This window comes from Octopus bimaculoides, chromosome 2, assembly GCF_001194135.2.
Source record: "Octopus bimaculoides isolate UCB-OBI-ISO-001 chromosome 2, ASM119413v2, whole genome shotgun sequence".
Classification (NCBI taxonomy): domain Eukaryota; kingdom Metazoa; phylum Mollusca; class Cephalopoda; order Octopoda; family Octopodidae; genus Octopus; species Octopus bimaculoides.
In genome coordinates this window covers 40881706-40899006 of record NC_068982.1, presented here as the reverse complement: position 1 = coordinate 40899006, position 17301 = coordinate 40881706, and the positions used below count along the sequence as shown (strand labels likewise).

General features: G+C 38.8%; 1 protein-coding gene across 1 annotated transcript in view; it reads right to left on the bottom strand.

The window, feature by feature from the left end:
* The window catches only part of LOC106884224 (GTPase-activating Rap/Ran-GAP domain-like protein 3), a 1434052-nt gene that overhangs the window by 112067 nt on the left and 1304684 nt on the right, over nt 1–17301 (bottom strand). Inside the window, exon 8 of the mRNA XM_052965840.1 lies at nt 243–323. Within this exon, the coding sequence (XP_052821800.1) occupies nt 243–323 (81 nt within the window). The remainder of the gene's footprint in view (nt 1–242; nt 324–17301) is intronic.

Genomic DNA, 17301 nt, shown 5'->3' with positions numbered 1-17301 from the left:
AATTAAATTCAGAATGTAAAGAAGATATCTGAATGTATTTATTTATTTTATAAATTTCAACTTATGAAAATACTAAAGTGTATTTAATGAAAACATCGTCGCAGCTGATGTCATTTCTTCCCACATTCAACTTACAACTTTCTTCTCTCTCTACAATTTCACGAATAATTCAATTACTAAGATATTCAATGCATAAAATGCTTGTGAAAATATCAATTAATTTAGCTTTCAAATCTCTTTACCTCATCTGTATCTCTTTCGCCCGTTTCTACACGGAATCGACCCACGCTCTGGTTGGATCCTTCAGCATCACATGACGTAAGCTGCAATTAGAAGAAAGAGAAGACAAAATATAGTAAACAAACAAACAAACAAACGAACGAACAAACACACGATTCATTTCAAAATAACATTTCAAATTCAATGAGAAAACCATTTATTTTAATACGTTCAAATAATATCCATAATACAAACAGCAGTTAGTGCTGGTGTCAACGAAGACAACAATGTCAACAACAACGACGGACGGACGGACGCCGACGATGACGACTATTTCTACAACAACAATAACAATGTCAATATCGACATGAACAACGTTACAAAATAACCTTCTACTGTTTTTGTCTTAATCTCGAACCAGGTGGACGGATTCAAATAGCCAAAATAAGAACGCTGGTATCCCCGTGTTACGGAAACGTTATGTTCCTGAAAATTTTCCCGTAACGAGGAGTTCAGTAATACGAAGCCTTTCCCCACTGGATGTCAAATAAGAATGCAGGCATCTCGGTATTATAGAAACGCTGTGTTCCTGATAATTTCCCCGTAACGTGGAATTCAATAACGCGAAACCCTGTTCCCTTGAAGTCAATGAGAAATACGTCTCGCATTACGGAACCTTTTCTTTAGACAACATTTCCAGGAACGCAATACTGCCGTAACGCTAATGACATCTGTTCGAGAAGAAGAGAATATTTAAATTTTAAGTATGATATTGCAGCAGTCAAGGTAGAAACCAATGTTCACTCGGAATGTGACAGGTGCTGCAGCATGGCCACTATCATATAACTGAAACAAATAAAAGAATAAAAGAACACCCAGATGTTGCAAATACTTCGGGTGCCGGATAAGCTTTGAACACCCTGTTCAAGGCAGTAACAGTAGTATTGTAAAATTCTGGTACTCCGTCGGTTATGACGACGAGTGTTTCAATTGATTTGACCAGCAGAATAGCCTGCTCGTGAAATTAACATGCAGGTGACTGAGCACTCCACAGATACGCGTACCCTTAACGTAGTTTTCAGGGAGATTCAGCGTGACACAGAATGTGACAAGGATGACCCTTTGAATTACAGGTACAGTTAATTTTTGCCAGTTGAGTGGACTGGAGCAACGTGAAATAAAGTATCTTGCTCAAGGAAACAACGAGCCACCGGGAATCGAACACACGACCATACGATTATGAACCGAATACCCTAACCACCAAGCCACGTACCTTCACTATTATTGTAATAAAGCAAGTACAGATCGTAGGAGTGGCTGTATGGTAAGTAGCTTGCTTATCAAACGCATGGTAAGCTTGCTTACCAACCACAAGCGTCTTCTACTATAGCCTCGGGCCGAGCAAAGCCTTGTGAGTGGATTTGGTAGACGGAAACTGAAAGAAGCCCGTCGTATATATGTATATATATATATATATATATATATATATATTTATATATATGTGTGTGTGTGTGTGTGTGTGTGTGTGTGTGTGTGTGTGTGTGTGTGTGTATGTTTGTGTGTCTGTGTTTGTCCCCCCAACATCGCTTGACAACCGATGCTGGTTTGTTTCCGTCCCCGTAACATAGCGGTTCGGCAAAAGGGACCGATAGAATAAGTCCTGGGGTCGATTTGCTCGACTAAAGGCGGTGCTCCAGCATAGCCACAGTCAAATGATTGAAACAAGTAAAAGGGTAAAGAGTAAGTGTAACCACTGAATCAGAATTGAGAGCTTAAGATGTATTGTGATTTTGGAAGTACGAAGTCCTTATCTTTTACTTCTTTCAGTTATTGGACTGCAGTTTGCTGGGATGTTGCTTAGACCAGTGTTACTCAAGCTATCTGATGTGGCGTACCGGCATTTCTTTTACCAATGTTCTAGGGACCGATAATATTTCTTAGTAATATCAATTTATACCGGAAACAATATGTATAATAACGGAGATGTACTTGCATAGCAAGTGACCTGATCTGAGATCGTGTACTGGAACGAAAACAATTGCCGCACGGAATTTTGTCAGTGAACAGGTCGCGGTCTCAAAGCGACGAAAATATTTTGGCAAATTAAATTAAAATGTTGAAGTGAATCTAACGGTTTTTGTGTGTTTCTTAAATGACTTATAAACACCTTCCACGCTGCAATATATATAATGAATACAATAAAAGTTAACAATTGTTGTTATCTTATATATATTTTGTAAACAAATAATATTACATAAGTATTTTATAATGTTTCTTTCTTTTCTGGAGACTCGCCGCGTACCGGCAGCTGATGGCTCGCGGACCACCACTTTGAGTAGCACTGGCTTAGACGGGTTTAGTCGAATAAATCTAGAATCTTTTCTGTTTGGCTTTCGCTTTTCAATTCCTTTAATCTTGTCCCAATTGGTTTCAAACTACTGATGTAGTTTTGTATGCTAACTATGGAAATGAAATTCATTTTTGCCATAAATTAATAACTAAAAAATTAATAGCTTTTAAGGTTTGCAAATTTTGGGTAATTTTAGCCAGTCGTAAGCCACAGACACAGTGGTGCCTGTTCCCATTGTAACAAACCAAGCTATTGTCTGATTAGAACAACAACCACTACGTACCTATATTCAGAACTCTCGTGTTTGAATTTTCGCTATAAAAAATATATTCATTGTTTGGTATATTGATGTAATTTTTCACGCCGAATCTGATTTTGCTATTCACTTGTCCCAGAAAATTTTTTTGAAAAATGTTCACTAAAAATACGTTACTAATTGATTAATCTCAAGTCAGCCACTGGTCGGACTGACCTTAGACGCCAACCCTAAATCTTAAGTCTATTGCTTCATCTTTCGCTACATCTATCGCTACACATTATGTTATGTTAGTTACTAAGCCAATCTGGCATAAATGAGACTGTCTTTCGATCTTGAACATAACACCTTCAGTTTTAAAGTAATCATTGTTTAAATTATAGCCTTCTGTATAATTTTATGTAAACATCTTTTGGTAAGTGATATTCCAGGCTCCAGAAGGGAAGGGAAGGGAGCCTCTAGGTAGTTGTTTGACCTACAAGAAATAGCAGCTGGCAAATTCCTTCAATTCACACCTTACCGTCTGAAAACAGGAGAGAAACATAGGACGACCGTAGTCTTGGATAAGGAAAAGGATGTGATGGTCAAGACTACGATGCCTTCGATCATGGATTTGTTAGGACAGAAATGACCTATAACTAAACAACAGCACCAACAGCAGTAATAATAACAGCAAGAACAACAACGGCTATGGATGCTATTATACTTTCCACCAAAACATTTAATCATTACTAAAAACTATTGCTAATGCCAGAATCTTTCTTTGCCACGACAACCACGACCACGACGACGACCACCATCACCACCACCACCACCACCACCACCAACAACAACAACATTATCACCTCAATTCAACGAGGAACCTTAGAATATTGTCATTTGATTAGATGAAATAACAGCTATATTTCTCTCAAGCAACACTTTTGTTATCATTATTATTAGTAGTAAAAACTAGTTAACCATGTAACCAATTAAGGAATCAATTGTTTGCTTAATTGTTCGGTCGATCAATAGATTAGCTAATTGGTTAAATGGTTAACTAGTTGACTGATAATAATAAAAGGAATGAAATCGAACCAGTGCATGTGTTTATTATTGGCATAATGACCCTCCCGAGATACAACAAAAACTGTTTCAACTCACGAATTCGCATAAAGAATTTTGGCAAACTAAACATAAAAACGAAACATTCTCTCGACTTAAAACAACAACAACAACAACAGTGAAAAAATACCAAAGAATACATTAGATAATGCACTCCAGAGTACAATATGTCCGAAAAAAAATAATTAAAAAAAAGCCCAAAATCCCAGAATGTCCTTGACCAGAGTCTACTCGGAGGCGGAAGGTGTTAAAATACAGCAGCAGCAGCAACAACAACAACAACAAGAAAAGCAACAATAACTTTAACATTGCCACCACCACCGCCGCCGTCGCCACCACTGCCATCAACATCATCTGTGTGACGCCACGAATATTCTCATCACTTCTTCAATCATCGCCTTTACAAACTACCATTAACAACAAACACAACAACGTCCCCCGCCCCCCGCCCCCGTTAACCCACCGCGCTTTGACTTTTTTTGAATTGTTGAATATTTTTCAAAGCTTAAATTGAAACACAAAGCCAGAGGATTTCATTAGAATTATGGTCACGTAATGGGGGCGCATTGAACACATCACAAAGCAGTTAGGTCTCGTAACGACAGCAACAACGATAACAACGAGAATAACAAAACCAATAAAAATATTGAAAATAAAAATGAACAACATTTTGAAGTAATCGTAATTTTTTAACGATTTTGAAGGCTGTGAACAAACAGAATCATTAGTAACATCGGACAAAATGCTTCACGGACATTTCTTCCAGAGCTTTACGTTCTGAGTTCAAATACCACTGACGTCGACTTTCATCCTTTCGAGATCGACAAAATAAGTACCATTGTTTCTATGTAGTTTAATACTTGATTGGTTCAGACAGAGTGGAGGCGCAATGGCCCAGTGATTAGGGCAGCGGACTCGCGGTTGTAGGATCGCGGTTTCGATTCCCAGACCGGGCGTTGTGGGTGTTTATTGAGCGAAAACACCTAAAGCTCCACTCTATCTTCCTGTTTCTGTTGTACCTGTATTTCAAAGGGCCAGCCTTGTCACACTCTGTGTCACGCTGAATTTCCCCCGAGAACTACGTTAAGGGTACACGTGTCTGTGGAGTGCTCAGCCGCTTGCACGTTAATTTCACGAGCAGGCTGTTCCGTTGATCGGATCAACTGGAACCCTCGTCGTCGTAACCTACGGTTCAGACAAAGAAAGTTAAGGTATTTGGCTCACAATCGTAAGGTCGCGAGTTCAATTCCTAGTGGCGCGTTGTTTCATTGAGCAAGACACTTTATTTCGCGTTACTCCAGACCACTCAGCTAGCGAAAATGAATAATATCTGTATTTCAAAGGATCAGCCTTGTTCCATTTTGTGTCGCGCTGAATCTTCCTAAGAACTATGTTAAGGATACGCGTGTCTGAGGAGAGCTCAGCCACATGCACGTTAATTTCACGAGCAGGCTGTTCTGTTGACCTGATCAACTGGAACCCTCGTCGTCGCGACCGACGGAGTGCGAGGTCCAAACAGGGAACACATTTGATGGGAAGCAAATTTTCCTCTTATCACAGCCTTACCAGTGGTGTAGCATGGATTTAGTGCTCCACTTCCTTAAACGTAACATATCTACGACTATAGTAAACATTCGTATATATAGTAATCACCCTGAGCAATCTGCACATCCCTCATATCCTACACTAGGCCACTGCATCCTATTGTTTTAAAAAAACGGAGGGTCAATTGAACAATGGAGTCCTTGATATAGAAAACAGACGACATGCTTACTGTTTGAATCAGATTTGCTCGATCTGAGTTGACCTCGTGTTATGAAACATTATTGTTAAAAATACAACAATGCTAACAGCCGACCATTGAAGATCAAGTCCTTCAGCGCAGGCTACAGCAGGATGAGTACCGGAAAAATACCACAGCAACTTTTGTGACGGCAGCGACCCACGCACTGGAGGATCCAGGGCAGCGCACCAAAGAAGACAAGGGTGAAATAAATTGAGGAAGACCTGAAGTCGTAGCACCCCCACTTCAAGAATGCTAAGGGCTGCACCATGGATTGGAAAGCGTGGAATAACATCATCACCAGAATCAATCATCCAGCGGCACCCACAGTAGCGTATCAATTGAGAAGACAGCCACCTCCTTTGGTCGCCATCTAGGAATTTTACTTATAACAGAAAAATCCAAAATATTCTGCGGAAATTGACATAAATATTTTCACCAAGAATGTAAGAAAGCGTCTGTGTTAATAATATAGAAAATAAAATAGTTCTATTCTACAAAATCACTCTGGTTTGTGAAGCAATGGAAAAATATACATTACATCCACATACTTAAACACAAGGGCACCTACACACGCACACGTATGAGTATTCGTGACGTCTACGTACACACGTATGAGTATTCGTGGATGTTTGAAAGCCTGAGGCATATTAAAATCCTGGTCAAGTTTTCTCATTTATTTTAATAGAAATCCTGGATAAGTTTATATAACAACGACCGGGCAGAACAATTGTAAGTATTTCACGGAATATTTTGAACGGAAGATAAAAGTTGAGATGCATTTAGGATATAAAACTAGACAGCGAGAAATATAAATACATAGTGATTTAGGCATTATTTCACGTAGTATAAATATAAAGTGTTGAAAACAAAAGAGAATCGAATCGCTAGTTTTGAAAAGGATTAACCTCTGTCATTTACATCTCTTCAAATTGTATCTATTCCAAGGTATTTATCTATTGATGTGTAATCATGTTGCCAGCTATACGATAAGTTTCCACATATTGTTAAACGCTGTCAATATTGTTGATTTTATTTCCTTCAAGCTGGTATTTAGGTTAGAGGTGACTGTATTGTCTCTTGGCTTTCTCAAACACTAGCAAACAGACTTTTAAGTATTGTGTGATTCTAGTGTCTCTTACACATCGAGTCAGATCAGCGATACTTGCTTATATTGTGTTTATCGTCTTCCGGCCATCAGAGGAAAACCTTTACGTCAGGCATGGTCAACCTTTTGCGAGAAGAAGACGCATGAGACATGATTCATCATCAGGTAAACCGCACAACTAATACGTTCGAAGTAATTTTCGTTCGGTGTGTCATTTAGAAAGTCCTGCGGGCCGCAGTTTGCACATGGCTGCCCTGCATTTTCAGTCGATTTGTTAGAAATAACAGCTAAAATTTCTCTCAGATCATACACTCACTTCTACTTTCGACCGTCTTACAAAAAGACACATTCGATAATGTGTTATTGGGCTTCGTGTATTTGGTGGCGGGCGTAGGGATGGATGAGTGCAGCTGCGGAGACGAATAAGACTGCATAGTTTCGACTGGAATGCGCTTAAATCATAGTTCTGCTCATCTGGGTCTAACCTAGGGCTAAACAACGACGATTATGACGATAACAACTATTGCAGATATTTGCCACCAAAACGATTAAGGCAGCGAGCTGATTAGAATCATTAGCACACCGGGCAAAATGCTTTGCGGCATTTCGTCCAGATTTACGTTCTGAGTTAAAACTCTGCCGAGGTCGACTATGCCTTTACATCCTTTGTGAGGTCGATAAAATAAGTACCAGTTGAGAACTGGGGGATCGATGTAATCGGCTTTCCCCGAACTTGCTGGCCTTGTACCAAAATTTGAAACTATTTGGTTGTCCGGAAAGTTCGTGCCGATATTTAAAGGGAAGAAAAAGGTCAATAAATACTTGCCATTACATTTTTAATCAACCAAATATGAACCATTTGGTTGCACAATGCGTCTCCATCTTTCCTTTAACTTAAAAATACCCTCTTCCCTGAATTGAGGTGGTTTCATGGCAAATAAGTCGAAAGGTAAGCTACTATAAATCGGCACGAACTTTCCGGACAACCCAATATTAATTAAGATTCGTTGTTGCTCATGCCATAATCTGTTTATCACAAGTGCGCCACTGCCACCACCGCCACTACGACCAGTATTACTAACACTATCTTGTTGACTCGAAGGTGGGTGGGGGTGGAGTTGGCAGTGAGGGGAGTCTGTAAGTGGTCACTAGAAACAACAGCAATATTTACCTCAATAGGTAAATAGTGAATAGTGTAGTTCAAGGTATACTGTGGTCTTGAGAAAAAAAGACGGAAATGTTTTTGATTATAGATTTACTTAACCAGAACCTACTTAAGGAATGGGTGAGGTGAGCAACAACTATATATTAACATTACCGCTACCACCACATCTTCATTACGACCGCCGCCGCCGACGCCGCCACCACCAGTATCATTACACCCACAATTACCAACATCTCCACCTACTACCATAATCAAACCAGTTAGAAATAGTAGTTAAATTTTCTCTCTCAAATCACACTGCTTTCACCGTTCAAAAAAAAAAGAGTACATTGGATTATATGGTCAAGGGACCCCCCCACCCACATATAGGAGGAAAAAAAAAACTAAATGGGATGATCATATCTGGAATACTTCTGATCATAGGTTAGCAGCTCGATCAAGACTGATTGGAGGCTAAACAACAGCACAACGACAAGGCGACATCAACAACAACAACCACAACAACAACAGCAGCAGCAGCAGCAGCAACCCAGTGAGGGAGCCCCTACGTAACAGCTTGTCCTGGTAGAAATAACAACTGAATCCTCCTCAGATTACTCCTTATCGTCTTAAGAAAATAGGAGAATGGAAACATATGCCAGCGGTCCTCAACTGCGGCTCACTGGGCCGCATGCAGTCCTTCTGGCGGTTCGATGGTCTTCCCTCTATAAATATATATTCCTTTTCTAATTGACTTGTGTTTTATTTTTCTTGGTGTGACCCCTAAAAAATATCCAGGTTTTGGATCTGACCCAAATATCTAAAAGCTTGAGAACCACTGTTATATGCTATTGTCCTATAATAACCGTAAAAAGATGAGATAGTCACAGCTGGGACGCTTTGAGCTTAGGCCTGATCGATCAGAGTTGGCCTTGAGATAAATAATAATAATAATAATAATAATAATAATAATAATAATAAACAACGTTATCAGTACTAATACCCATACAAATTACCCTCAGCCATCATAAACAACTACCTCAGGGTGTCTCAGAGAAATTTCTATTAGTGAGGTACGAAGTTTGTTTCGAGCCTCAATGGCAGACATTTTCTTGAGATTTCAGTAAATCCTGCTGCTGCTCGAGTACGAGGTACCTCTTGCACTCTTCCTCTCATAGGTCCGGGACCACCAACGTAATTGCCTACCTATAATTCCTTCCGTTGCAGCACCAGTATTAATACTTCCCATCACTACTGCCATCAAGATTTATCAAATAATTGCAACATGTACATTTTCATGTAAATATAAGTTTTCCTTATCTAAATTTGGCGTCACCTACATTTACTGGTGTAAACTAGATTAGTGTAATCTAGTTTAAACCAGCTGTGCATTGGGTGTGGCACCATTTTTTTTTCTTGGCTTTTGATATCAGACCACGTTTAATTGAAGCAAGATTTTTTCAGCTGGATGTTTTCCTTACACCGACCTCTCTATGTGGACAGTTATTAAAACTAACACGTTAAAAAACTAATATAACTTCTATTTCAGGAATTCTGACTCAGCAATGGCATTACTTCTTCCTGCCTCTTCTGTAAGCTATACAAATATTTAAAGAAAGATACCTACCCCTAAAAAAAAAAAAGGAAATCGAAATGAAACAGAATAATTTTTTTTTAATTCTTTTTTTCTTGGTGTTGATCCAAGAGTAAAGATGATTAAGAACCAAAGTTGAACGAGTTGATAAAACGATGGCCTATCGGTTGAAAGGTCAACGGTTAGTATCCTGTTCTTGGCACAGCTCTCTGAGTTCCTGAGAAAGTCGCTTAACTCTCAGTGATACGTTGTTTACCTTGGCATACGTAAGCATCATATGTAGTCACAGCTTCCTGCTGCAAGCATGAAGAGTACTGCACACTCAACAAGTGCTTGGTTGACGTGTTTAATTCATATCTAGCCATGAGTGTGTCATGTGGAGATCAAAGAATCGGTTCTGCCAGTTTGACTTACTGCATTACCATGAGTTATTTGACTAGCTCTTTGACTTAGTGACTTAGATTTTTAGGTTCTGTATAGTCGTAGCTGAGGATAAGCTCTCTCTGCTCAATAAAACGGTTCCATATGACGCGTGTAGATTGATCACCTCTACTCAGCACTGGATTAACCATTAAGCAGAATAAGCACATGCTTAGGGCACCAAGGGAGTGGTGGTACCGCAGAAATTGTAAATGGTTTACGGTACAAAAGATATCAACCCCTTTAAACTTGCTGAAATAATATTGAAAGTGGAAATATAATTTCTAAGTGTTCATGGTTTTATAATGAGGATCTGATCAAAGACTTTGCAATTAAAAAAAAGTAGAAGAAAACTTTTCAAATATAAATAAAGTGGAAGTATACAAAAATAAGCATTATTTTCCATCTTATTGTTAGTTTTGTTTCATTTTTAAAAATAAAAAAAAAATTATGGTTTATTATTGTTTTTTTATTTTGAATTACATATATATGGAGGCACCAAAATCTTTTAAGTGGTAAGGACCTCTATGGATCTTAATCCGGCCTTGCCTCTACTGGATAGGCTATTTTACGTGCGTCCTCATTGCAGTACTGGTATCACTAAGCTGGAAATGTATGAAAACGAGTATTCATCATTCTAATCATCCAAAATTTCTCAATGAAAATCCGGGATGTATCTGATTCAGAATTCAGTGACTGCTAGTTGCTCTAGCCTCTGGATCTGTTAGTAAAAACGTCTATACTGTTCATCGGCGGACACAGCCCACATACTCTCCGGTACTTCCTTAAAAACAAATATGCCTAGCTAAAGATGATTAAGAACCAAAGTTGAATGAGTTGATAAAACGATGGCCAATCAGTTGAAAGGTCAACGGTTAGTATCCTGTTCTTGGCACAGCTCTCTGAGTTTCTGAGAAAGTCGCTGAACTTTCAGTGATACGTTGTTTACCTTGACATACGTAAGCATCATATGTAGTCACAGCTTCCTGCTGCAAGCGTGAAGAGTACTGCACAGTTCATTATCAGTGGTTCTTAACCGGGGTCCATATAAGATTTTTTGGGTCCATGCAAACAAAATAATAAATTGAGGACCCACAGTAGTTTATTAAGGGTCCATGAAAAAATTTTGCTTTAGATGTCTTTATTACAAGAAACAGCCAGGTTTCTTTTGAAAACGTCCTACAAAGTTCAACCTACACAAGTTAATGTATGAAAAGCAAAATAGTTATTTTGAAAGAAGAATCTATAAAGTCTTAAAACATCGAACGGCTATGGGGTAGGGGTAATCACCAGAATAGAATAGCAGTCAAAGAGGTCCATAGATAAAAAAAATGGTTGAGAACCACTAGTCTAAGACAATAATTTTGTAGCGAAAAGCACTCACTCGATTACAATTCTCTTTGTTTAGCATAATGGAGCTTCATTATCATTAGCAGCTGTTTCGGACAAATACCCCTACCTCCAGAGAGACAGTTTCGAAGAGTATAAGGATCGTCTAATAAACCTGTGTCCTCCATCCATCCATCCATGGAAATATTTGGTTTCACAGTTGTAGTGAAGGTGACCTGTCTGGGAATTTGGGTAATTAAATCTGCATGCAAAAAGGAATTCTCATTTTGAGTGAAGGACAAATTGTATGATACGCTATGTTGCATGGCAGTATAAAAGAGTATTGAATGCAGATGTGTGAAACTGGAAAGAAAAGAATCGAATACGTTCCACTCGATGTCTACTGTTAGTGTGTACGATTGACGGAGAAGAAACGATCTGAGAGAAAAATTAGGAATGAAATGTGTGAAAGAAAGAGAGGAGACTGCGGTGGAACGGACATATGAGGACTGGAGAAAATGGCAATTGGGTAAAGCAGCACCAAGTAATCCAATGGAAGGATCCTGCGGAAGAGGATGACCGCAAAAAGTATGGGAAAATGTAGTGAAATTAATCTGGAGAGACACAATCTCACGAAGGCGATGCCAAAGAACTGCGGCGATTGTCAAGACTAGAGAAAACCCGTCTAACCGATTCAAGCGTAGAAATATGGACATAAAAAATGGCTGATACTGTAGTTGTTGATGACAATATCGATGATGATTATGTATATTCCGTCGACCTTTCTATAATTGGATTTCAGTTTTATAGAACACCAATCTTCGAGAATATTTGGTTGCTATGGTATTTACTATAAGGCAGTGAATGTTACCGTCCAAACAGCTCCGTACTGGCTTGTTTTGTCAGTGTATGTAGGCATAAATGTGAGTATGAGAGAGAGAGAGAGAGAGAGAGAGATGGCCTGTTCTTTTGTTTTATTAAATTGGATACAACGAGTCACATATGTTGTGTTAACGATGAGCGCGCGTGTCTATGTGCCGATGCTATGCATTATGTTATATTTGGTTACAGCGGGTTCCGTGTTTTGTTAAGTTCTCTATAACTTTGTATTCTAGAATATCTGAAATTACATTTGCTGGCTTATAGTAGCTGAAGCTGTTAATAATTACTTGTTGGCTGATAAATGAGGTTCTAAATTAATCAGGACATCTTATCTAATTGCATGTATTTTCTATTATTGTCTCTTTTTTGTTAAGACTACACTGTTTTAATAACTATCTAATTTAGCTGATTTTTTTTGTAGTAAATACAAATGCTTTGCTGTTTTGTTCAGGATTTCAAGCATTTCATGGTGCTAAGACATGAATCGTTCGGATGGGACATCGCTCTTATCACCGGCAACATTTCCAGAGGATCTGCTATCTGCTTTTGACAGAGGGCGATTCACAACACAGCGAAATATCTGCAACATATTTGAATTCATTATCATGTAAACCGGTACTGATACATCCACTTCGCCACTACACTATAGCAAACGATGGAAATTGAATACGGCGTCCTTGCAAGTTGGTGTATTGAATAACATTTATCAAATCTCATCCATGTTTCACTAATGTGTATTGTCTAGACGGCACTATGTAAGAAATGAAAACTGTTAAGCAGCACTGGCTAACTGTCTGATGTTATTATTAATGAGCTATAAGAAGGTGGCAAGCTGGCAGAAACGTTAGCACACCGGGCGAAATGCTTAGCGGTATTTCGTCTGCCGTTACGTTCTGAGTTCGAATTCCGCCGAGGTCGACTTTGCCTTTCATCCTTTCGGAGTCGATAAATTAAGTACCAGTTACGCACTGGGGGTCAATGTAATCGACTTAATACCTTTGTCTGTCCTTGTTTGTCCCCTCTATGTTTGGCCCCTTGTGGGCAATAAAGAAATAAGAATCGTTCTGAGTTCAAATTCCGCCGAGGTCGACTTTGCTTTCATCCTTTTGGAGTCGATGAAATGAATATTAGTTAAGTACTGGGGTCGATGTAATCGACTATCCCCTCCCCCGAAATAGCTGCTCTTGTGCCAAATTTGAAATCTTTAGTAATGAGCTCGATAAGCTGGCGAGGAGCATCATTGGAACGCCGGACTAAATGTTTAGCGGCATTTGTTCTGTCTACATTCTGAGTTCAAATTCCGCCGAGGTCGACTTTGCCTTTTATCCTTTCAGAGTCTAATACTGGGGTTGATGTAATCCACTGGCCCTCTTTCACACAATTTCAGACCTTGTGCCTATAATAGAAGGGATTACCAACGAGCTTTAAGGCAGTGAGCTGGCAGACTCGTTAGTGTGTTGAATATAATGCTTAGCAGCATTTCTTCCAGCTCTTTACGTTCTGTGTTCAAATTCCGTCGAGGTTGACTTTGACTTTCATTCTTCCGGGGTCAATAGAATAAGTACCAGTTGAACACCGGGATCAATGCAATCGACACTCTTCCTCCCCTAAAATTAATGGTTTTGTCCCAAAATTCAAAACCATTATTAATAAATATTCCTAAAGTAGTGGATTGGTAGTCGTTAAAGCGCCCGAGGAGTAAAGAATCAAGATTTCATTTGATTCTTTACATTCTGAGTTGATCCTATCGACGTCAACGCTGCTTTTCATCCTTTCGGAGACGATAAAATAAAATAAAACACCAGTCATGTATTGAGTTGATGTAATTGATCAATCTCTCCCACGAAAATTACTGGCCTTGTAACTAAATTAGAAGTAATTATTAATGAGTATTTTTGCATATTTTTTTTATTTGGAGCGGGAATGGGAATTTTTTTTTATCATCATAACTAACTTTGCCTCAGTTCATTTTGTTGTTACTGTTAGAGTTTTTAAATAATCGTGGTCAACTCAACACGAATAGATCCATAGTATATGGGTAACTTGATTGTCATGTAGCAATCCACATGTAGCAACCCACATGCTCAGCAATTGAAAAATCCAACAAAGGAAGCTTCTACATGATCGACAGACCTTCAAAAAGTAGTAACTAACCCCACCTCCCTTAAATCACATTCTAAGAAAACATAGGACACGTTGGTCAATTCTTTTGAGGTTGATAAAAAATATTGGCTGTGTAGTAAGAAGTTTGCCCCCCCCCTCCCCAACAACATGGATCCGGGTTCAGTCCTAATATGTGGCACCTTGGGCAAATGTCTTCTATTATAGCCTCTGGCAGCCCGAAGCCTTTTGACTAGATTCGGTAGATGGAACGGAAACTGAAAGAAGCCCGTCGTTTATATGTGTTCGTGTTTGTGCCTTAGTGGTCTGTGTTTGTACCCCACCACCGCTTGACAACTGGTGTTGGTGTGTTTACGCCCGCGTAACTCAGCAGTTTGGCAAAGAGATCGATAGAATAAATATCAGGCTTAAAAAAAAAACGTAAAAGATAAACGGCAAAAGGTTTCTGAGCAAAGCCACTTAACATCATATTTAATTAGCTGTAACTAGGCTTACTGCCCAAGATAACGAGTACGTTTTATAATTGGTATGTATTCCATTAGGTTTAAGTAATTAGCTCAAATCCTCCCATGGGCCCGAAGACGGTTCAAAGAATCTGTCAAGAGTGTCTTAAAAATGATGGATACGCACTGCCTAACACACATACACACACAATATATATGAGAAAGAAAGAGAAAGAAAATGGAATTCACGAAACTGTTTATTATCCACTACGATCGTTTCAACCCATTGTGCATCGGTGTCTCACGGGTGAGATGCTGTACTAACAGTTGTGGTGCATCATTGGTGCAGATGTGTCTCATCAGGTGACTTCTCAAAAGGTACCTCGCTTTTTAATCTCCGTTTCGCCTATTTCGAGTAGAATACATTTTGGTGATTGTCTGTTGCTACACATATACACGAGAAACGCGAGTTAGATGATCACTGTGGCATACTACAAGGTGTATACCCAAATTTAAAATTATATACATATATGTGTGTATGCACATATATATGTGTATATATATATATATATATATATATATATATATATATATATATATGTGTGTATTTGTATACATGGAAACCGATTTTCTCTTGAACATATTGACTTCGTCTATGTTGTATGCTGTTTGCCATATTTTCCATATCGTTGAATGGAAAATTACCACCGGAATTGGAGCATTTAACCGTCAGATTTATATCCCATGAAGCAGGTGTTTATTTTTGTAATTACTTGTATTATACGTGTTTCTGCATTGTTTTGTGCTGTGCTAGAAATATTGCTTCCATTAATATTCATAATTCAATTGCTATGAACATTAAAGGTTGTGAGCTTGTAGAATCGTTACCGTTTTGTACAAAATGCTTAGCGACATTTTTTCCTACTTTACATTCTGAGTTCAAATGCTGCCGGGGTCGATAAAATAAGTACCAGATGAGTATTGGTATCGAAGTAATCGACTTATCTCCTTCCCGAAATGTTGGCCTTGTGCCAAAATTTGAAATCAATATCACAATGAGCATTGCTTCCATATCGTTTATTTTTGTGGAGGATTTGTATAGTATAGACGTGTTACTAATTAATGTTTTATTGCAATAGTGCTCAACCTTTTCATTTCCAAGGGTCCCTTTTATTTAAATGTGTTTTCTCAAGGACTACAGGATATTGAAAGGTCTGTCAGCTTAACATGTTAACGGATCCCCAGTACTACCTTTGTGGACTGGCAGGGGTCCACAAACCACAAGCTGGGAACCACTGTTTTATTGTATTATGTGCTGGTGTATCCCAGGCAACATAGTTGTAGTCTAGCACAGAGTAACAACAGGGTAACACCGTTTGCAGGAGATAGTGGGAATAGTGAAAGGGGATAGTGAAATATTGTATCAGAATAAAACAGGGGACACTAAGCTAGGAGAAGTTAGTAGAAGTCAAAGCATTTGTGAACATGGACGAGAAATGAACAAGTAAAAGAAAGTAACGGAGGCGCAATGGCCCAGTGGTTAGGGCAGCGGACTCGCGGTCGGAGGATCACGGTTTCGATTCCCAGACCGGGTGTTGTGAGTGTTTATTGAGCGAAAACATCTAAGTTCCACGAGGCTCCGGCAGGGGTGGTGGTAGTGGCGACCCCTGTTGTACTCTTTCGCCCCAACATTCTCTCACTCTTTCTTCCTGTTTCTTGAGTAACGCTGCGATGATGGACTGGCGTCCCGTCCAACTCGGGGGAACACATACGCCATAGAAACCGGGAAACCGGGCCCGTGAGCCTGGCTAGGCTTTGAAAGGGCGCATAAATAAATAAAAAAAGAAAGTAACGATTGAAAAATGAAAACGAAAAATAAAAAGCCGAGGCAGTGTGAAAGGGTTAGATTTTAATAGATTACATGAACTGTAACTTCTCTTAGCTTAGTGTCCCCTGTTTGTTCTGATACTATACTTCACTCTCCCCTTTCACCTTCCCAGCTTCTCCTACAAACGGTGTTATCCTGTTATCTCTCTGTACTAAAGTTTTATTGCATTGTATTATGTAATGCATTGCAATTTCTCCTTGGTGAACTTAATGCATGGTCAACTGGTGGGAGTGTCATACTTTTACAGCCAATATAACAATTGGAGTCATGAAAATTACAACTTTTACGATTGCAATCAAATTTTTAATCATGTTAAACATTAGTAGTTCGTTCATGGACTTGCTGGCCTATGGTGTGTTATTCATAAGAAGCGATTTAATGTTAGTGTTTTCGTAGTATATTCTTAGTGTTAGTTTATAGTTTGGTGTAATGCATTTTATATATTTTTGATAATGTACTCATCTATTCTATAGTTAGTATGCATTTAATTCATGTAATGAACTTTAAGTGTTGTATTTGTGCTTGTATTGTTCTACGGCTTAGTCTATTACTGTGGTCCCCTAACCTGTGGTCCGCAAACGTAGTACTGGAGATCCGTGAACTAAATTCAAAATTTCATATATATATATATATATATATATATATATATATATATATATA